At 50.0% G+C, this 22545-nt stretch overlaps 1 protein-coding gene and 1 pseudogene across 1 annotated transcript; both read right to left on the minus strand.

The window, feature by feature from the left end:
* Positions 1-2636: 2636 nt before the first annotated feature.
* Positions 2637-5136, minus strand: FAM43B (family with sequence similarity 43 member B). Its single transcript, XM_015441480.4, has one exon. The coding sequence runs from the start codon at positions 4679-4681 to the stop codon at positions 3689-3691; it is 993 nt and encodes a 330-aa protein (XP_015296966.3). The 5' UTR covers positions 4682-5136; the 3' UTR covers positions 2637-3688.
* The window catches only part of LOC102131328 (small ribosomal subunit protein eS4-like), a 28494-nt pseudogene continuing 10667 nt past the window's right edge, over positions 4719-22545 (minus strand).

The raw sequence follows: 22545 nt of genomic DNA on the forward strand, positions 1-22545 counted from the left end.
ATTCCAGGGAGGGAGAACAGCGTGAGCAAAGGCCTGAGGTGGGAACGTGTGGTGATGTCTAGGAAGCAGCGAGCTGTTCTGCATGGCAGGGTTGTAGGGTAGGAGTAGAGCAGTGGCAGCCAGGATGGCACTGGTGGCTTGGCCAACTGACTTTATTTTGTGAGTTATGTGCTGTCACATGTCACATCGCTCACAGTCCACCCCTGCTGGAGTAGGATCAGAAGAGACGGAGATAGGTCCCGGAGGTCCCAGGAAGAGTCTTGACCCCAAGTTGCTGGCTTCCCTGGGGGACACATTTCTGCATTGTCCTTGGCTGCCTGTCATTCTTGAAAAGCCCTGTGTTGCCACCACATTTGAGAATCTCTGACCTGCTCCAGTAATACTTCTCACACCTAGTCAGCCCAACAGGCCATAGAGCCTCAGGGCTGGAAGGGAAGGTTTAGAGAGCCTCTTGCTCAGTGATTTCAATTGTTTCAAAAATCTGTAAATGCCATTATTCAAATGGAATCACAGAACCTCCAAACAGGTAATACCTACTGCTCTAGTTAAAGTGAGGCAGGGGTCTCCCTACTGCATCTCCCCATCACTCCCCACAGCAGCTCCTGGGGCACCCCTGAAAAGTCTAGGACAGGAGGAATGTGGTTTGAAAACCACTGATCCACTCCACTCCCATTTTCATTTCACAGGTGGGGAATCTGACATTGGGAGAGACACAGGGGTTGACCCACCTGACCACTGATTCAGGGTTCATTTTGCTATCTTGTGCCTAAGATCAGGGAGAATGTCGAGTAAATGCAAAGACAAAGGCATGTGTGGGTGCCCAGGAGATGCCCCCTCTCCCCTGGATTGCAATGCCACCAGGGGCCTTGTGGCTGCAGCAGTCCCATACACCCAACTCTGCAGCCCAGCAGCGGGAGCTGTACAGGTTCACCAGTGGCTCACCTGTCCCTCAGTCCATCATACACACTGATAACGGAGATGTGGTCAGCAAAACTTACAGCCACTCTCACCAGGGAGACAGGCGTTGGAGTGGTTGTTCTTCACGTGTACTGGGCATTTTCTTATTTACAGAAGGGTTTCACAGACATGATTCTATTTAATACTTACACCAGCAGGTGAGGTCGTAAGAGGAGATACTATCCCTATTTCACCTTTGTTTAATAGGAGGCTCAGAGAGGACTCCTCTCACCCAAGCCTTCTAATTCCAGGTCTAGAGAACATAGCATGAGTGAGGGAAGGCGAGAGGCTGTGTGTGTGTGTGTGTGTGTGTGTGTGTGTGTGTCCGTGTGTTGAGAGGCTGCTGATGAACCATGGAAGAGCAGGGGCTGAGGCTGGGAGCTGGGAGCAGGCTTGTAAATCATTATTATTATTATTATTATTTTAGAGACAGGGTCTCACTCCATCGCCCAGGCTGGAGTGCAGTGGCGTGATGATAGCTCACTGCAGCCTCAAACTCCCGGGCTCAAGCAATCCTCCTGCCTCAACCTCCCAGAGTGCTGGAATTACAAGCATGAGACACTGTGCCTGACCTGTGAATTATTATACAGTAACAGCTCCTTTAATTATATGTATCTCATTGCAAATGTAAGAACAAGAGGGCTTCCTGGACCTCCCAGTGCCTAGCAGTTCGAAACTATCTGCTGCATGAATTTGATTGAAGAGGGTAGGCCGTGATCTTGTTCCTAGACAGGTCTGAGGTTGTCAGCCACATCAGAGGCTGCCCTGCAGTCCATCGTCCTTTCCTAGGTCTCACATCTTCCCACTTCCTTTTTTTCTACAAATGGGGAGAAACACCAACAAAAGTCCTGGCAATGTGTAAGAGGGAGGCAGAGAACATGCAGGGAGACCTTGCCCAGTGGGTTCTTGTTACTCCTGACACACGGAGTCAACCCCAGCTTTTCCCTCCAAAGCCCCTGACACTGTCTGGGTTCTGCAGGGCGAGATGGCAGTGCTGTCATATTTCCTGGCAGTTGCAGGAAACAGAACCATTCTGATTACTGGCAATGGCAGAGGCCACTCTTTTGGGTTCTGGATAACTCTGGGATCAGTGCCCAGCTTAGCACAGGAATAAAGAAGATACCCAGCTGAAGTCTCACGCTGCCACAGGGTCTGGACAGGTTTCTCCAGAGCCTCTGAAAGAAAATTGGGCTGCCCACCCCATTCTCTTACAACCTGCTCTGCACTCATCCCTGAAGGCGCACACACAGTCTATACTATATGCTCCGACATACACATGAACCTTCTCAGAGATATGAATACCTGCTTATGAGAAAAGCCATCAACCAGTGCTCCCTCCCTGACAAATGTTCCAGACACCCGCATCTGAGTGCCCAGCATACAGACATTCTGGGAGGCTGAGACAGACAGCCGACGTCCCTCCAGGGAGCCTGGCGCATGTGATTTTCAGACAAGGCAGAAGTTACTGCCTCCTCCTCCAATATTAAGGAACAGTTTCTTGGCAGCAGTCCCCAGCCCCCGTCCTAATCCTGAGGTTGGCTCGAGCTGCTCAGAAGAGCTACTTTCAGGGTTCTGATGGTAACCAGGGGGAGCTATACAGGCTCACCTGTGGCTTATCTGACCCTCAATCCATTTTTTCACCCTCAGCAAGCCTGGCATTAAACACAACACAGGAGTAGTGACAGGGCTGAAAAAGCAGGTCCACTTTATTTACAATGATCAGTGACACATAGATCTTTGGGCTTTTTGTGGTCTCGCGAAGACACCTGGGCGGGGTGGGGGGCCCACTCCCTTGGTTGGGTTAACACACCCTCCTTCCTCATCCTGCTGGGAGAATCCGCTGCTGTCAGGACCCACCTGCTGTGACTAGCCTCGACTTGGGAGTATCTCTGCTGTGTCTACTTTCTAGGTAGTCAGTGTCCCCAAGCACCTGCCAAAGGTTCTCCTTACCTCCTTTGGAAGCCCCATCTTGGTCCTGGTTGCGGGGCACCTAGGAGGGGACCACATACATCCGTCTGCAGAGATGGGACGGGCAAGGAATCCCGCGGGGGTGCCTGGGCAGAGGTGTGGGCAGTGGCCTGGTGCAGGGCTGTTACCTGGCCTAACCTGTTGTTTGAACGTCGGTGGGACTGTCTCAGTGTTCTCCAGAGGCAGAGCAGTGAAGTCCCAGGAGTCCTCCAGGGCGTAGAGAGGCGGGGCTTGGGCCTGCGAATTCCTCCGTGTGTATGGCAGTGGACTCTGCCCACCACTGGCCCAGCCCCAATTCTCCCAGACTGCTAGATTCTTCCCCTACACGAATGCCTCTCCAGGGTCATTTATTTTTTTTTCCATAGGGAAGAAAGCTAGAGGGACCAAGGGCAGGGTCACTGCCTCCACCCTGCCCAGGGTCCAAACCCACCCTCCTGATTTCTGGAAACTTCCTCCCTTGAGAGGATGTTTTGGGAGGGAATGAGGAGGTCTGTGGGCAAAGAGACTGGGTGTAAAGCATAGGGGGCGGGTCCACAATGGCAGGCCCGGGCAACTCCGGGTGTGGGGAGAGATGAACACCCCCCAATAACGAAGGGCGTATCAGGCATCACCCTGAGCCAAAATGAGGCGGCGGGGAGGACAACACGGAGACCACGGGGAGACACGGGCCGGGGGCCGGGGCAGCCGAAGCGGGCAGGGCCGGGGTTGGAGGCTGTGAGTCTGGCGGGCCGGGCCTGGGGCCGCGAGTCCTGTCCTTCGGCTCTCAGCGCGCCTGGCCCGCCCGCTCCCTGGGGCCGGCCTTCCAGCGGCGGGGCTGAGCCGGCGGTGGGGGCGCCGGGACGCCCCGCAGGCTGCACGTCCTCAGCTCCCGGGCCAGGCTGAGCACCTCCGGCCGCTCGTGCTGGGGGGCTCCTCCCTCTCGCTCCTCCGCGTCGTCCTCCTCCTCCTCCTCTTCGTCCTCCTCCTGGATGCTGCTGAGGCGCGGCGCCCCGCGGCTGCGCTCGCTCGGCGGCGGCCGGTAGGCGCACTTGGCATTGAGCAGGCGGCGCAGCGGGGCGCGGGGCACCGAGGCGGCGGCGCCCCCCGCGCGGAGATGCTGCTGGCGCACGTGGCGCGCATCGCTCTGGCGCTGCAGGCGCTTGAAGTCGCTGAAGGCCGCCAGCGCGGTCTGGCGGAGCAGGCGGGCCAGGGCGCGCGCCTTGTGCGCCCGCGCCAGCAGCACAGCGTGGCAGCGCAGCACCACGGCCTTGTGGCGCGCCTGGTGGCGGTAGACCCAGGCGAAGACGCGCGGGTGGCGCCCGTCCGCCGTGCAGTAGGTGATGCGCGGCAGCAGGTAGGCGTGCGCCGGCCTGCGGCCCCCCGAACCCCCGGCGGTGCCGCGCTCGCACGGCTGCATGCGGATGCCGTGCGGCCCCAGCGTCAGCTTCATCTTGGTGCCCCCGCCCGGCCCGCAGCGAGCCCAGATCTTGCCCACGGCGTCGTCGGTGCAGCCGTCGCCCTTGGCGTGCAGGGTGACGGCGTTGCCCAGGTACCACACGGTGTAGGTCGGGTCCTCCTTGTTGAGCTCCACTTTCTGGCGCCGGCTGCGGAACACGCGGCCCAGGCGCTCCAGCGGCCAGTCGGGCAGCAGGTCCGGGCAGGAGCGCAGGAAGCTGGAGAGCAGCGACGTGTAGGCGAGCCCCGGACTCAGGCTCTTCGCTTTGCACTTGGCCTCGTCCTCCACCAGCACGAATTTGTTACGTCTCCAGGGCAGCATCGCGGCGGCGGCCAAACGGGCTGGGGGCGCGGGGAGCTCACCGGCGTCCTGTCAGGAGGCCGGGGGAGGGAAGGCGCGCAGAAGTCCACCGCTCTGGAGTCGCGAGAAGCCGGGCAGCGCCGGAGACAGTCGGTGCCCGGAGATGCCCAGTGCCAGGCAGGGCAAGATTCGCAGATGTCCGGTGCCCAGCCGGGCCGGCAGCCGAGGTGCCGGACGGCGGCCGAGTGGCTGGGAACAGCTTTTCCCGAGAGTGGCTCCAGCCGTCCGGGAAGCGAGGAGGGGCCGGGGTTGGGGGTGGGCTGGGCTGGACGCCCCCCAGGCCCAAACAGTGGGATTTCCGCCGTCCCTGCTGCCGCAATTTGGGTCGCCGGAGCCTCTGGCGGCTGCTCGGTGGGGCAGACCGAGAGCGCGGCTGCGGTGGGAACTCCTTCAGGCGTCGCGGCTCCACCTCCCCCGGCTGCCTACATCACCGGGCGGGACCGCTAGCTCTCTTGTCCCCTCCCCTTGCCCTCTTCTCCCCTCCCCCGCGCAGGCTCGCGCTGCCTGGGACCCTGCACAGGCGCGGTGGAACGGGTTTAATCATTATTAGTGGAGGGGTGGGGGTAGAGAGGGCTGTTAAGTACTAGGAATCCCCTGAAATATACAGGAGGGCTTTGTCTATGCTAATTTATTTGGCCTCGCTACTGGCCTCCAAGCTCCCTCTGGCGCATTCGGGAACCCCCGCACCCCAAGATTCCTGCTGTCCCTCACCCACAGCATGTCATTACCCCCATCCCTGGGAGTGGGAGTTAGGGTGGGTTCCTGAAGGGGCCGGCCTGGCGCACTTTGCCTGGTCTGCACAACACAAAGCCAGCCGAGGTGGCCGAGCAGTGCAGTGGAAAAGTACTGTCGCTTGGGGAAGCTTTCTCCCAGGTTCCTCCAAGGTCGTGGGCTAGACCGCTGGGCCTGAGCTGAGAGACCTGGCCACTGCTCCAGTGGCTGGCAGTGCCCCTCGCCTGGCCTGAAGCAGGGAGGGCACTCTTTGAGGGTGGGGGAAACTTTCAGAACAGGGTCTGTGGTAATTGCAGTTGAAAAGCTCCTTCTGGCTAACGGGCAGCCTCTGGGCTCTGTGAAGATGAAATCAGCTCCTGTTTGTGAACTCCTGTGAGTTCCCAGGGGTTTAGCATTCATGATCTCATTTAATTCGTGGAACAAGCCCAGGCTCAGTTAAATGACTGGCCCAAGGTCTCCAGGCTGGTAGGAGGTAAAACTAGGGCTTCACTCAGGCCTGGGTGACCCAGGGGCTGCCCCTAACCGTCCATCCTCCCCCTGGGACCTCCTAATGAGAAGTGATGAGCACCTACTAGGGAGGAAGTTCTGGTATTCTGAGAGACAGTTGTTCATGGGTGTGGGGACACAGCTCCCTCTTTCAAGATTGGTTAAGCCACAAGCTCCCTAGAACTCCAGGACTGCGCTCATATGGGCCCAGGAGTCTTGTTGGCTCGGGCTCTCACAGAGCCAACACTCAAGCTCTTTCCTTGGCTTCTGAACAGGTCATCTGGGGTGGTGTCCAGTCAGGAGTGAACCCAGGTCTGGGCTGGAGCTGAATTGAGAGCTTGGGCTGGGCCAAGCCAAACCACATGACCTCCAAGAGTGGGAGCAGTGGGAAGATTTGGGAAGATGGTGTGCGCTATCTCGGCTAGCAACATCATGCCAGTAGGTAGGAGTGGTGAGTGGCTGGGGTCAGAATCCCTGGGGGAATATAAGTAAAATAACAAACCATCACAAGAAAATAATATGCAAATAAAGAATAGGAAATTACTCCGAATTGCAGTATCTTTGGAGGGTGACTCCCAGATGATCTGGTCCACGGTAGCCTCCGTTGGTTTTTCATATGGAAATATCTTTATCACCTTTTGCTGATTATAAAAGGAATATGTGCATGTGGTAAAAATTCACAGAAGGACATGAAAGTAAGTCTCCTACTATTCCCCACCCCGCAGATGTGGCCTCATTTTCCAGGGGGAGAGAACAGGTTCTGAGAAGCCAGTGATCATTGCAGTGCTTTTCATGGCGCCACATTTGTCTCCTGGGCCAATGGAGACATTAACTCAACCAAATTCCTTTATAGGAAGGAATTCATGTGGTTTTGACCTGAAAGTCAGTTCACTGTAAAATTCTGCCATGTCCTGCCTTGAGTCTCCTAGGGCCGTTCTCTGGACCTTGCCACTGGGGGTTCCCTCTCCCTACTGGCAGTGGGCTGGTGGGAGTGCTCAGAAGCAGTCTCAGCTTGCAAGCCTGAGAAAACTGCAAGCTTTTTTTTTTTTTTTTTTTTTTGAGGTAGGGTCTTGCTGTCTCCCAGGCTGGAGTGCAGAGATCACCGCTCACTGCAGCTCGACCTCCTGGACCCAAGCTGTCTTCCCATGTCAGCCTCTTGAGTAGCTGGGACCACAGGCATGCACCACCATGGCTGGCTAGTTTTTAAAATTTTTCTGTAGAGGCCAGGCATGATGGTTTACACCTTTAATCCCAGCACTCTGGGAGGCCAAGGCGGACGGATCACCGGAGGTCGGGAGTTCGAGACCAGACTGATCAACATGGAGAAACCCCATCTCTACTAAAAATACAAAATTAGCCGGGCATGGTGGCACATACCTGTAATCCCAGCTACTCGGGAGGCTGAGGCAGGACAATCTCTTGAACCCGGGAGGCAGAGGTTGCTGTGAGCCGAGATCGAGGCATTGCACTCCAGCCTAGACAGCGGCAAGAACGAAGCAATGTCTCAAAAAAAAAAAAAAAAAAAATTCTGTAGAAACAGGTTCTATGTTGCCCAGGCTGATCTCAAACTCCTGGACTCAAGCAAACCTCCCGCCTCACCCTTTTGTATGGCTAGGATTATAGGTATGGCTACCAGGCCTGGCTGAACTCCAGCTGTTGATGGAAGGAAGGTGCAACCAGCCCCTTAGGCTTGCTAGAATTAACATATAAAGACACAGGAAATGTAATTAACAGGAAATGTAATTAAATGTGTTTCAGAGACAACCATTTTTTTTTTTTTTTTTTTTTGAGACAGCGTCTTACTTTGTCACCCAGGCTGGACTGCAGTGGTGCTATCTCGGCTCACTGGAACCTCTGTTTCCCGGGCTCAAGCCATTCTCATGGCTCAGCCACCCAAGTAGCTTGGATTATAGGCATGTGCCACCACACCCAGCTAACTTTTGTATTTTTAGTAGAGACTGGGTTTCACCATGTTGGCCAGGCTGGTCTTGAACTCCTGGCCTCAAGTGATCCACCTGTCTCAGCCTCCCAAAGTGCTGGGATGACAGGTGTGGGCCACCACACCTGGCCAAAAACAGCACTGTAAAGTCTAAGTATGTCCAAGTATTGCATGTATCTGGCAACCCTAAGCCTCCTGCCTACCAGCGGGCAAGAGATCAAGTGGCCACAGGTACATGTGTGCTGCACGCTGAGGGTCTCTACTCGCTCCCGAGCCTGCCCCACTTTCCTTAATTCTGGTGGTGTGACTTCTATTCCCATTGTTCCTTGGAAAAATTCTCAGGGGATGGAGAGGGTGTCACCTGGGACTGTGAGACCACAGGAAACCCAGTAGTCTGTTTTTATGTTACAATCCCTTGACCTCAAAGCAAGCTTGGTCTTGGGCATTCTGTTCTTCCTCTAGCCTTTTTCCTGTAAGAGCAGCGTTCCCCAGCATTTTTGGTACCAGGGACCGGTTTCATGCAAGACAATTTTTCCATGGAGGGGAGGGCGATGGTTTCAGGATGAAACTGTTCTACCTCAGATCATCAGGCATTAGTTCAATCCTTTTTTCTTTTGTTTGTTTTTGAGATGGAGTCTTGCTCTGTCACCCAGACTGGAGTGCAGTGGCACGATCTTGGCTCACTGCAAACTCTGCCTCCTGGGTTCAAGTGATTCTCGTATCTCAGCCTCCCGTGTAGCTGGGATTACAGGCACAAATCACCACACCCGGCTAATTTTGTATTTTTAGTAGAAACAGGGTTTCACCATGTTAGCCAGGCTGGTCTCAAACTCCTGACCTCAGGTAATCCACCCGCCTCGGCCTCCCAAAGTGCTGGGATTACAGGCGTGAGCCACCACACTCGATCATCAGGCATTAGATTCTCATAAGGAACATGCAACCTAGGTCTCTTGCATGTGCAGTTCACAGTAGGGTTCACGCTCCTATGAGAATCTGATGCTGCTGCTGATCTGACTGGAGGTGGAGCTCAGGCAGTAATGTTCATTTGCCTGTCACTCGCCTCCTGCTGTGCATCCCAGTTCCTAACTGGTTACGGACTGGTACCAGTCGGCAGCCCAGGGGTTGGAGACCCCTGGTATAGAGGGCTCAGCTGCCCTCTGGGCTTCCACCATCCTTTCTATTTAGACGTCGCGAAACGCTGGCCCGGTCCCAGGCGTGGAGGCCAAACTCATCATGAATGGGACCAGGGCTGCCTTCTTTGTTAAGCTTTCTCTTCACTCCTTTCCTTGGTAAGAGCGCCCAGCCTGGCACCAGGTTGTCACTACTTCAGACTGGCATGCAGTTGGATCTTTTCTCTTTTTTCAAACATCGATACCATATTTATGCTAATATTAATTTAAAAAGCCAAATACCTGGCTTATAGTAGGCTTATAATTTAAAACAAATCAATCCCTTACCCCATTCTTTTTTAGTCCCAATTCCCACTTCCAAAGACAACCACTCTTCTACACGTTTTATTTTTTTGAGACAGAGTCTGGCTCTGTCGCCCAGGCTGAAGTGCAGTGGTGTGATCTCAGCTCACTACAACCTCTGCCTCCCGGGTTCAAGCAATTCTCCTGCCTCAGCCTCCCAAGTAGCTGGGACTACAGGCGCTTGCCACCATGCCCAGCTAATTTTTGTATTTTTAGTAGAAATGGGGTTTCACTATGTTGGCCAGGCTGGTCTCAAACTCCTGACCTCAAGTGATCTGCCCGCCTCGGCCTCCCAAACTGCTGGGATTACAGGCGTGAGCCACTGCACCCGGCTCTTTTTTTTTTTTTTTTTTTTTTTTTTTTTTTTGAGGCGGAGTATCGCTCTGTCGCCCAGGCTGGAGTGCAGTGGCCAGATCTCAGCTCACTGCAAGCTCCGCCTCCCGGGTTCCCGCCATTCTCCTGCCTCAGCCTCCCGAGTAGCTGGGACTACAGGCGCCGCCACCACGCCCGGCTAATTTTTTGTGTTTTTAGTAGAGACGGGGTTTCGCCGTGTTAGCCAGGATGGTCTCGATCTCCTGACCTCATGATCCGCCCGTCTCGGCCTCCCAAAGTGCTGGGATTACAGGCTTGAGCCACCGCGCCCGGCCCACCCGGCTCTTCTATACATTTTAGATGGCATTTCTGTCATATGCCTCCATCTCTCTGACCCTTCTAATTCAGACATTTCAGTTTTTAAATTCTTATATATTGTCTCCCTGTTACAGAAGATGAGGAATATTGTCCTTTTATCCACCCCCATCACACATAGTTTTCCTCCTCCCTCCCTCCCAGTTGAGTTAGAACATTTTGTTGTTTCTGTTGCACCAGTATTCAGGGTTTAATTGTAAATATTGTTCAGAGCTGAGCCTTAAAGTGTGCCATGATTCCACTTACTTCCCTTGTTGGACAACTTTTTTGTTTTTTTCAGAAGTTAGGAATTGCCTCATTTTTTAAGAAAAAATCTTTCTTGCTGGGCACGGTGGCTCATGCCTGTAATCTCAGCACTCTGAGAGGCTGAGATGGGTGGATCACGAGGTCAGGAGATCAAGACCATCCTGGCTAACACGGTGAAACCCCACCTCTACTAAAAATACAAGAAAAAGTTAGCCGGGCATGGTGGTGGGTGCCTGTAGTCACAGCTACTCTGGAGGCTGAGGCAGGAGAATGGCGTGAACCCAGGAGGTGCAGCTTGCAGTGAGCCGAGATTGCACCACTGCACTCCAGCCTGGGTGACAGAGTGAGACTCCATCTCAAAAACAAAAGACAAAAAACAAAAAACAAACAAAAAAAAACTTCCTTGTGTACCTATCGCTAATTTATCCTCTTCTTCTCCAATGGAACAGTAAAACTCCTCTTGACTTGGTTGAACATACCAGGTGATTTTTCCAGTTCTTTGTGTTTCTTAGGGACATCCCTCTTAGAGGCATCCTCTTTGGGCTCCCACCTGGAATGCAGAGACCTGTGGAGCTACTGTCCCGGGACCTTACACTACTACTATCCTGGGAGTTTCCTTTGCTTCTTTCCTATGTTGGATCCTGCTTTCTGGATCCCTTGGTTTTTGTTGTTATTTTCTTGTTTTGACAGAGCATATATTCTACTAACTTTGATTGATGGTGTGCCTTGGTGTCTGTGTTAGTTCATTCACTCATTGCTATTAAAAAATACCCGAGACTAGGTAACTTATAAAAGGTTTAATTGACTTGGTTCTGCAGGCTGTACAGGATGCACAGTGGCTTCTACTTCTGGGGAGGCCTCAGGAAACTTACAATCACGGCAGAAGGTGAAAGGAGAGCCGGGTGTCACGTGGAGCAGGAGGAAGAGAGAGGGAGGTGCTATACACTTTTAAGCAATCAGATCTCACAAGAATTCACTATTGTAACACAGTACTAAAGGGAAAGCTGCCCCCATGATCCAATCACCTCCCACCAAGCCCCACCTCCAACACTAGGGATTACAGTTCTACATGAGATTCGGGCAGGGACATAGATCCAAACCATATCAGTGTCGAATTCGACAGTAGAGATAAATTTCCCTGAGAATTTTGAAGACATGATCCATAGTTGCTGTTGAAAAGTCAAATGACGGCCGCGCGCGGTGGCTCAAGCCTGTAATCGCAGCACTTTGGGAGGCCAAGGCGGGCGGATCACAAGGTCAGGAGATCGAGACCACAGTGAAACCCTGTCTCTACTAAAAATACAAAAAAATTAGCCGGGCGCGGTGGCGGGCGCCTGTAGTCCCAGCTACTCAGGAGGCTGAGGCAGGAGAATGGCGGGAACCCGGGAGGCGGAGCTTGCAGTGAGCCGAGATCCCGCCACTGCACTCCAGCGTGGGCAACAGCGTGAGACTCCGTCTCAAAAAAAAAAAAAAAAAAAGAAAAGTCAAATGACAATCTGATACCCTATCCTGTGCGTATGGCTTGATTTTTCCCTCTGGAAGTTTTCAGGATCTTCCAGAGGCCTAAAGTTTCACAATGATGTGTGTTTTCTCTGGGCACTTGGTGGGCCTTTTATTCTGGAAATCAATCTCTTTTAATTTGGAAATCAATTTTGGGGAAATTTCTGTGGGTGCTAGTTTCCTCTTTCCATTTTCTCTTTTTTGTTTTTTTTGTTTTCTTTCCAGATCTGTTTTAGTTCAATCTCTAATTTTCCAAAGTGTTCTTTGCAATGTTCCATTTTAAAAAATGTTTTTTCTATTTCCTGGGACATTACTTCAACTTTATCATCCAACTTTTCTATCAGATTTTTAAAAATCCCTCTCCTCGGCCGGGCGCGGTGGCTCAAGCCTGTAATCCCAGCACTTTGAGAGGCCGAGACGGGCGGATCACGAGGCCAGGAGATCGAGAGACGATCCCGGCTAACACGGTGAAACCCCGTCTCTACTAAAAAAATACAAAAAAACTATCCGGGCGAGGTGGCGGGCGCCTGTAGTCCCAGCTACTCGGGAGGCTGAGGCAGGAGAACGGCGTAAACCCGGGAGGCGGAGCTTGCAGTGAGCTGAGATCCGGCCACTGCACTCCAGCCTGGGTGACAGAGCAAGACTCCGTCTCAAAAAAAAAAAAAAAAAAAAAAAAAATCCCTCTCCTCACAAATCTTTGCTTCTAAGAGCAATTTCTTGTTTTTTTTTTTTTTTCTATAGCATCTTATTCTTGTTTCATGGACATAATATTATCTCTGGTGTCTCTAAGAATGTTAATTGTAGTTGCTTTTTGAAATTTTTTATCTTTCAATTGTGGTAACATATACATAACATAAAACTGACCATCTTAACCATTTTTAAGTGTACAGTACAGTATTGTTAAGCCTATTCATATTATTGTACAACCAACCTCTAAAACTTTTTCATTTTGCAAAACTGAAACTTTATACCCATTGAACAACAACTCCTCATTTCCAGCTCTCCATAGCCCCTGGCAACCACCATTCTACTTTCCATTTCTTTGGATTTGGCTACTCTAGATACTTCATGTAAAGGGATCATGGAGTTTTGGTCTTTTTGTGACTGGCTTATTTCACTTAGCATGTCTTCATATGTATCAGAATTTCCTTTCTTTTTATGGCAGAATAATATTACATTGTCTATGTACATCACATTTTGTATATCCATTTATCTGTTGATGGACACTTGGGTTGCTTCAATCTTTTGGCTATTGTGAATAATGCTGCTATGAACATGTGTATGTAAATATCTTTTTGAGTGTGGGCGTGATGGCTCACGCCTGTAATCCCAGCACTTTGGGAGGCCGAGGCAGATCACCTGAGGTCTGGAGTTCGAGACCAGCCTGGCCAACATGGTGAAACCCCGTCTCTACTAAATATACAAAAAATTAGCTGGGCGTGGTGGCGAATGCCTGTAATCCCAGCTACTCTGGAGGCTGAGGCAGGAGAATCGCTTGAACCCGGTGGGGTGGAGGTTTCAGTGAGCTGAGATTGTGCCATTGCACTCTAGCCTGGGCAACAAGAGCAAAACTCTGTCTCAAAAAAAAAAAAAAAAAAAAAAAAAAATCTTTTTGAGACCCTGCTTTCAATTGTTTTGGATATCTATCCAGAAGTAGAACTGCCAGATCATATAATTCTATTTTTAATGTTTTGAGGAACCACTACTGTTTTCCATAGCAGGTACACCATTTTACATTTCCACCAACAGTGTATAAGGGATCAAATTTCTCCATATCTCTATATGCTTTAAGAAGTTGTCTGATGGGTGTGAGGTGATATCTCATTGTGGTTTTTGATTTTGTACTTCCCTAATGATTACTGATGTTGAGCATCTTTCACATTCTTGTTAGCTATTGTGTGTCTATCTTATTTGGAGAAATGTCTATTCAAGTCATTTGCCCACTTTGAAATTGGGTTGTTTGTGTTGAGTTCTTTATATATTCTGGATATTAATCCCTTATGAGAGGTATAATTTATAAATATTTTCCTTTTTTTTCTTTTTGAGATGGGGTTTTGCTCTATTGCCCAGGCTGGAGTGCAGTGGTGTGATCTTGGCTCACTGCAATCTCCGCCTCCCAGGTTCAAGCAATTCTTCTGCCTCAGCCTCCTGAGTAGCTGTGATTACAGCTGCCTGCCACCATGCCTGGATAATTTTGTATTCTTAGTAGAGACAGGGTTTTGCCATGTTGGCCAGGCTGATCTTGAACTCCTGACCTCAGGTGATCTGCCTGCCTTGGCCTCCCAAAGTGCTGGGATTACAGGTGTGAGCCACCGCGCCCAGCCTCTTTCAGCAATGTTTTGTTTTCCGGTGTACAAGTCTTTCACCTCATTGGTGAAATTTATTCCTAAGTATTTTATTCCTTTTGATGTTATTGTAAATGGAATTGTTTTCTTAATTTCCTTTTCAGATTGTTCATTGTTAATGCATGGAAGTCCAACTGATGCTGGATGCTGAATTAATGTATTAGTACTGTAAGTCTTTTTGGTGGAATATTTAGGGTTTTCTAGGGATAGTTGTTTTGGTTTTTGAGACAGGGTCTCGCTTTGTTGCTTAGGCTGGAGTGCAGTGGCAGGATCATAGCTCATTGCAGCCTTGATCTCTCAGGTTCAAGTGATCCTCCTGTCTCAGCCTCCTCGGTAGCTGGGACTACAGGTGCCTGCCATCTGCCCAGCAAATTTTGTTGAATTTTTGGGAGAGATGAGCTCTCAAGCTCTTGCTGTGTTGCCCTCCCACTCCCAAGCTCAAGTGATCCTCCTGTCTTGGCCTCCCGAAGTGCTGGAATTACAGACATGAGCCACTGCACCCAGCCTATAGTTGTTTTTAAAAGTCTTCTTCTGGCCGGGCGCGGTGGCTCAAGCCTGTAATCCCAGCACTTTGGGAGGCCGAGACGGGCGGATCACGAGGTCAGGAGATTGAGACCATCCTGGCTAACACGGTGAAACCCCGTCTCTACTAAAAAATACAAAAAAACTAGCCGGGCGAGGTGGCGGGCGCCTGTAGTCCCAGCTACTCGGGAGGCTGAGGCAGGAGAATGGCGTAAATCCGGGAGGCGGAGCTTGCAGTGATTTGAGATCCGGCCACTGCACTCCAGCCCGGACAACAGAGCCAGACTCCGTCTCAAAAAAAAAAAAAAAAAAAAAAAAAAGTCTTCTTCAGTTTCCTGCATTGATTTGCTACCTGAGTTCCTTTCTCCTGTTTTTAAAAAAGTTAGGCCAGGTGTGGTGGCTCATGCCCTGTAATCCCAGCACTTTGGTAGGCCAAGGCGGGTGGATCACCTGGGTCAGGAATTTGAGACCAGCTGGGCCAACATGGCAAAACCCCCGTCTCTACTAAAAAATACAAAAATTAGCCTGGCATGGTGGCATGTGCCTATAATCCCAGTTACTTGGGAGGCTGAGGCAGGAGAATCACTTGAACCAGGGAGGCGGAGGTTGCAGTGAGCCGAGATTGTGCCACTGCACTCCTGCCTAGGCAATAGAGTGAGACTGTCTCAAAAAAAAAAAAAAAAAATTAGTTTAAAAATGTAAATGTCTGAATCTTATGTTTACAGCTTTCCTCTAATGTTTGGTATTAGTGTTATCCAGTCCTAAGCTGACAGGCACAAAAGCTGATTGGAAGCTCCTTATGTATGAGGGCCAGGGAGCGGAGGGAAGGACAGGGCTTAACATATGTGAGTGTCATTTTCTGTTGACAACTCAGCCATTTGTAAGGACACCGAGAGTTGCGGTCACTGTTCCCAGAGAACACTCCTCGAGTCTCCTGCCCTCATGGAGCGGGTGTGTCAGTCTGGCTGTCCCCATACTGGGAGTGTACTGAAGATGGGCCCAGGGGGTCTCATTGATCAGTCAATGCTGTGTTCAGGATCACGGCTCCCTCAACCTTGGCTGTGCCTGGGGACTTCAGTCTAGCACTCACTGATTCAGTCCCTCAGAGGGTAAAGCTCTGGTGCAGCTTCTGATGTGAAGGGCAAAGTGGCCATCTCCATGCTGCTCCGGATCCTGGAGGGTAGCTGGGGCTCTCACTGCGGGCTTTCAACGGGTCCTCCCTTCTCACCACCCGCGCCTTCATCACCAGAAATGTCTGCTGCTTGGAATTCCTGGGTGTCCAGGCTCCTCCGCACGATGCGGCTGGGCTGGTTCTCGTTGGGTTGCAGTCTTCTCCCCTCTGCTGAGCTTCTGCCCCTTGTCTTTCATCCTCCAAAGTGTCGCCACCACCTCTCTGCTGCTGCCACCTCTCATTTGTTTTTTGTCACTAAGGTCACTGTCATTCCTTCCTGTTTTAGTGAGGCTTGGGGAAGAGATGGGGAATTCATCTCAATTTTCCACGTCTAATGTGAAGGTTCTCCTTGGTAGTTTTCTGGTGGTTCATATTGTGCTCAGGATTCATGTATCCTACTTGTAAATACTTGATTGCATTATCACTTGCTTCTGGAAACGTAAAAGTACCTCCATGTTGTAGTGTTAGGATAGATGCAGGTTTTCCCTCAGGTCCTCATGGTTCCTGGCTCATGATGCTATAACCCTTGTTATAGTCTTTTGTCATAATGTTGGGTGCTTTAGGCCTCAGGGGCAGGGCTCAGGAAACAGAACCTCAAAGACCTTCTTCCACCCTCCTTTCACCTGCTCCAAGGCAGGACGCTGCTTTTCCCACCCACTTTTCTAAAGACTCTCATTCCAGAGAGGGTCCCACCCCACACCCTGGAGGCCAATCACATTTTGACAACGTTGTCATAAAAACCCAAGAGGCAGATCACTTGAGGTCAGGAGTTCAAGACCAGCCTGACCAACATGGTAAAACTCCATCTCTACTAAAAATACAAAAGTTAACCAGGCATGGTGGCGGGCTCCTGTAACCTGGGAGGTTGAAGAAGGAGAATCGCTTGAACCCAGGAGGCAGAGGTTGCAGTGAGCTGACTAGCCCCTCTCTTTAAAGGACAAGGGCTTGGCCGGGTGTGGTGGCTCGCGCCTGTAATCCCAGCACTTTGGGAGGCTGAACCTCCCGCTTGAGGTTGGGAATTTGAGACTAGTCTGACCAACATGGTAAAACCCTGTCTCTACTGAAAATACAAAAATTAGCTGGGCATGGTGGCGCACGCCTGTAGTTCCAGCTAGTTGGGAGGCTGAGGCAGGAGAATTGCTTGAACCCAGGAGGCAGAGGTTGCAGTGGGCTGAGATTGCACCACTGCACTTCAGCCTGGGTGACAGAGAAAGTCTCTATCTCAAAAAACAACAAAAATAAAAAAACCCCAAGAGGCCCAGGTTCAGGAGCTTCCGGATGGCTGAACACATGGAGGTTCCTGGAGGGTGGTGCGTCCAGGAAAGGCATGGAAGCTTCGTGCCCCTTCCCTATGCATCCATGCCCCTCACCCTATGCGTCTCTTCATCTGTCTCCTTTGTAACATCCTTTATAGGAAGTCAGTACATGTTAAGTGCTTCCCTGAATTCTGTGAGCTGTGCCAGCAAATTAATTGAACCTAAAGTGGGGGTTGTGGGAATCCTGGTCAGAAGTTCTGGAGACCCAGAATTGCAGCTGGGATCTGCAGTGGGGAGGGGGAGGCCTGTCTTGTGGACTGAGCCCTCAACCTGTGGGATCTGATTCTATCTACCTGTGGAATCCGGTAGTGTCAGAATTTAATTGAACACTCAGTTTGTGTCCATTGCTTGGTGTATGGTGGAAAATCTGCCCACGTTTGGTCAGAGAAGTCTTCTGTGTTGATGACTGCTGTTGTAGTGGGGTGACAGCAGAGGAAAAACACGCAAAGACGCTTTGTGTTCTTCCCAAACAATGCCTATCAGTTGATAAATTTGTTCATATTTGTGTATTCACTCAGTTTTTTTTTCTGACAAATGAAAGGGGAAATTGAACTAATTGCCATAGTCCCTTGTGATTTGTAAATTCGACCTACCATCTTAAGAATCTCTTTTTTTTTTTTTTTTGAGACGGAGTCTCGCTCTGTCGCCCAGGCTGGAGTGCAGTGGCCGGATCTCAGCTCACTGCAAGCTCCGCCTCCCGGGTTCACGCCATTCTCCTGCCTCAGCCTCCTGAGTAGCTGGGACTACAGGCGCCCGCCACCGTGCCCGGCTAGTTTTTTGTATTTTTTAGTAGAGACGGGGTTTCACCGTGTTAGCCAGGATGGTCTCGATCTCCTGACCTCGTGATCCACCCGTCTCGGCCTCCCAAAGTGCTGGGATTACAGGCTTGAGCCACCGCGCCTGGCCCTCTTTTTTTTTTTTTTTTTGGAAACAGGGTCTCACTCTGTCATCCAGGCTGGAGTGCAATGGCTCGATCATGGCTCAACTCAGCCTTGAGGTCCCTGGGCTCATGATTTCCTTCCACTTCAGTCTCCTGAGTTCCTGGGATTATAGGTGTATACCATCACACCTGGCTAATTTTTTGTGTGTATTTTTTGGAGACAGGGTCTTGCCATGTTGTCCAGGCTGGTCTCAAACTCCTGGGCTCAAGCAGTCCTCCCAACTCAGCCTCCCAAAGTGCTGGGATTACAGGCATGAGCCACCAAACTTGACCAGGAATCATTTTAAGTGGGTGCTGAGTTCAACACTAGACACTGGGCTGGGGGGCACATAAGAGATATGGAAGACATTGCTGTTGTGGTCAGACTACAAGATGGCGCCCAGTGATCCTCACTTCCTGGTGTTCGTGCCTCTGTGTATTCTCCTCCCACAATGAATGGGGCTAAGTAATGCATAAGACACTGTGGAAGTGTCACTGTGTGATTTCTGAAGGATGCTGTAGCTTCTGCTTTGTTTGCTCTTGGATTACTTGCTATGGCAGAAACCAGTGGCCATGTCATGAGGATACTCAAGCCATCCTATGGAGACGTCCACATGGCAAGGAATTGAGGCCTCCTGCCAACAGCCAGCACCGAGTCAGCATCCCTGTGAGTGAGCATCTTGGAAGCAGACCCTCTAGCCCCAGTTCAACCTTCAGATGACCACAGCCCCAGCTCATGTGTAGACTGCAGCCTCCTGAGAGACACTGAGCCAGGGCCTGCAGCTAAGTTGCTTCTGACTTCCTAACCTATGGGAACTGTGAGATGATACATGAGTGTCATTAAGTTGCTAAGCTTTGGGGACAGTTTATCTCTCAGCAGAAGATAAATACCATCCTAATCTGTCACACTGGCCCCCAAAACTCTGCAAGGTTGCCCTCTCCCTAGTTTCCTTGTGAGCTCCTTTCCAACAACCTCTCTCTGCCCAAGCCACACTATACTGGCTTCCTTCCAGTTTCTCTAACCCCTGAGTACCTTGTTGTCTTGGGTACTTTCCAGATGCTGTTTCCCCTTGTCCCCATCCTTCCTTCTCCCCGTCTCTTCTTCTAGTCTATTCATCTTTCAAGCCAATGATTAAGTGTCACTGCTCTAGGGAAAGTTTGCTGACCCCTCCTGACTTCCATGGGTCCTGCGCCTCAACATAAACCCTGCAAAGCATCTATCAGAATTATAATCGGTTAACTATTTGTGTAATCATTTATTTGCTGCCTCTTTCTCTCTCTGCTCCCAAGACTCTAACACGTAGAGGGCAGGGAATGCATCTATCTTAAACACTGCCAACTCCACAGTGGCCCGGACGGCATCTGGAACACAGTAGATACTCAAAAGATGTTTGTTGAATAGCTGAATGTGACCTGCTTCTGCCAGCTGCCCTCTGTTGTCATCATCTCCACTGCAAGAAAACAGCTTAGAGCAAGCTTGTCCAAGCCACGGCCCGAGGCCGCATGCGGCCCAGGATGACTATGAATGCGGCCTAGCACAAATTCATACTTTCTTAAAACATGAATTTTTTTGGCCATTTTAAAATTTTTTTAGCTCTTCAGCTATCATTAGTGTTGGTATATTTTACTGGTGGCCCAAGACAGTTCTTCTTCCAGAATGGCCCAGGGAAGCCAAAAGATTGGACACCCCTGGCTTAGAGCAAACCCCTCATTGACGGCAGGTTAGTGTTATTCTTAAAGGACAGCACATACACTTTTATTACTTTTTAGAAATGTTCACTTCCAACAGTGACTCACTTTGTGACCTTGGGTTGCTTGATGGAGATTGGTACAGTGCCTCATTCGAAGGCTGGGAACTGTTTCATTTAGAGAGGTGCTGGCAGGGTTTTCAATGCTCTTGAAGTACAATTTTCTTAATATCTAGGTGGTTGTAAATGATTATATAAGTGATAAGTAGAAATGAACTGTGATTGACCATGTGAATATATCTCCATTGTAGGCAGGGGTGTGTGTGTGCATCTTTTGGTGCTAAATGTGCATGCATATTCTTCAGAAGAATCTGTTTGCTCTAGAATGCTCATGGATATCCTAAATTCTGCTGCAGACCTGTTTAAAGATGTAATTGACTTTGAAGCTATATTCATTTCTAATATAACAAAACCAATATTTACTTAAAGCTTAGTAAATACTTAGGCATTATGCAAAACCAGTTTCCTTTATCATAGCCAATCTTCACAGTTACTTTTGCAGGATAGGAACTATTATAACCTCATATGACAGATGAGGGAACTGAGGCTCAGAGGTTCAATAACTTGCCCAAGGTCACACAGCTAATAAGTGGCAGAGCAATAACTAAAATCCGTATGGCATGCTCAAAATCTTTGGCAAAATTGTACATGTGTATTTGTGACTAAGAGAATAAGGAGAAAGAGGAATGTGACAAAAGTCTCCATTCTGAAGGATTTTAATCATAAAGAAGCCCTCAGAATAGCATTAGTCTATAATCAGATGCTCAGGTACTGAATGGGATGGATGCAAGAAGTGAGCAAAGCTGATGGATCCAAATGTTACCTGCAGTGCACCTGTACCCATGAGATAAGCTCTTGGCGCATCCATCAAATTACAGTCCAGTTCAAAGCAGAATCATGTTTGCATAACAAACAACAGAACAGTCCAAAAAAAGGCCAGTATTTGGATACAGCTGGATCTCAGCAATGCAGATGAGGAGACACCTGCAGCTCACCAGGCTCTGAGCCAGAACAGATGGATCGAAGACAGGGCCAGAGAAGGGGATTTTGAGGTTGGCTACATCTTTCTTTCTTTCTTTTTTTTTTTTTTTTTGAGACAGGATCTTGCTCTGTTGCCTAGGTTGGAGTGCAGTGGCATGATCTCTGCTCACTGCAGCCTCGACCTCCTGGGCTTAAGTGATCCTCCCACCTCAGGTGTATGCCACTACACTTTGTCTATCTTTTGTACACATGGGGCCCTACTATGTTGCCCAGACTGGTTTTGAAATCCTGGACTCAAGTAATCCTCCTGCCTCAGCCTTCCAAAGTACTAGGATTATAGGCATGAGCCACCATGCCCTGACAAGGTTGGCTACATCTTGTATTGAAACTGGTATTAACACAAATCCTTCCACTTGAGCCCCAAATCTAACCACATACAGATGCTATTCATTCACCCCAGCAGTCATTCAACAAGTAATTTCTGAACACTTACTTGCCAGGCGTTGTGCAAGGCAGGTGGGTCGGCAGGAGAACAAGGGAAATGTTCCTGCCCTCCTGGAGCTTACAGTCTTGTTTGGGAGTGGAATCCATATCAGTGGAACATATACATTAAACAAATTATTATTTTTTATTTTTGTATTTTTGGAGACAGAGTCTCACTCTGTTGCCCAGGCTGGAGTGCAGTGGTATGATCGTGGCTCACTGCAACCTCTGCCTCCCAGTTCAAGCAATTATTGTGCCTCAGCCTCCCAAGTAGCTGGGATTACAGTTGCGTGCCACCACGCCTGGCTAATTTTTGCATTTTTACTAGAGATGGGTTTTCACCATGTTGGCCAGGCTGGTCCCGAACTCCTGACCTCAGGTGATCCGCCTGCCTCAGCCTCCCAAAGTGCTGGGATTACAGGCATGAGCCACTGCACCTGGCCCCATTGTCACACTCTTGACCCTGCCATTATCAACAACTGCAGCCCCTTTGCAACATCAGTTTACAGCATCCCCCAGTACAAGAATGTAATACCCCATATCTCCAGTTCTTTGACCCCCTTACCTGGGCCTCCAATTCACTGACCTTTCTACCTTTTCCTTCTCCTAGTTCATTTCCCTCCTTACTCAGCTTAAGTCTCAATGCTTCCTTGTGTATCCCTGTATTTGTTCTCTGTTGCTGCTGTAAGAAATTACTGCAAACCTAATGGCTTAAGACAACACAAATGTGTTATCTTACCGTTCTGGAGGTCAGAAGTCCAAAGTGGGTTTCACTGGGCTAACATTAAGCTGTCGGCAGGGCTGGGTTCCCACTGGAAGCTCTAGGAAGAATAAATCTCCTTGCCTCTTCCACTTCCTAGAGGCCATCTGTGTTCCTGGACTCATTGCTGCTTCTTCCACCTTCAAAGTCCATAGCATTGGCTGTATCTTTCTCACCATGCCATCTTTCTGCTTCTCTCTTTTCTACCTTTTTTTCCTCTTCTGAGGACTCCTGTGATGATACCGGGCCCAATCTCCCCATCTCATGGTCAACTGATTAGCTACTTTAAAAAGAATATTTTAAGATCGGGGTCTCGTGATGTTGCCCAGGCTGGTCTCAAGCAATCCTCCTGCCTCAGCCTCCCAAGTAGCTGGTACTACAGGTATGCACTACTGCACCTGGCTTGATCAGCTACTTTAATCCATCTGCAACCTTAATTCTCATTTCCTTTTGCTATGTCGCCTGACATATTCAAATTCCAGGAATTAGAAGGTGGACATCTTTGAGGGGCCATTATT

This window comes from Macaca fascicularis, chromosome 1 (assembly GCF_037993035.2).
Source record: "Macaca fascicularis isolate 582-1 chromosome 1, T2T-MFA8v1.1".
NCBI classification, from domain to species: Eukaryota; Metazoa; Chordata; class Mammalia; order Primates; family Cercopithecidae; genus Macaca; species Macaca fascicularis.

Bases quoted from the DNA above. Each gene is read 5' to 3' on its own strand.
- FAM43B (XM_015441480.4), bottom strand. From the start codon at position 4,681: ATGCTGCCCTGGAGACGTAACAAATTCGTGCTGGTGGAGGACGAGGCC.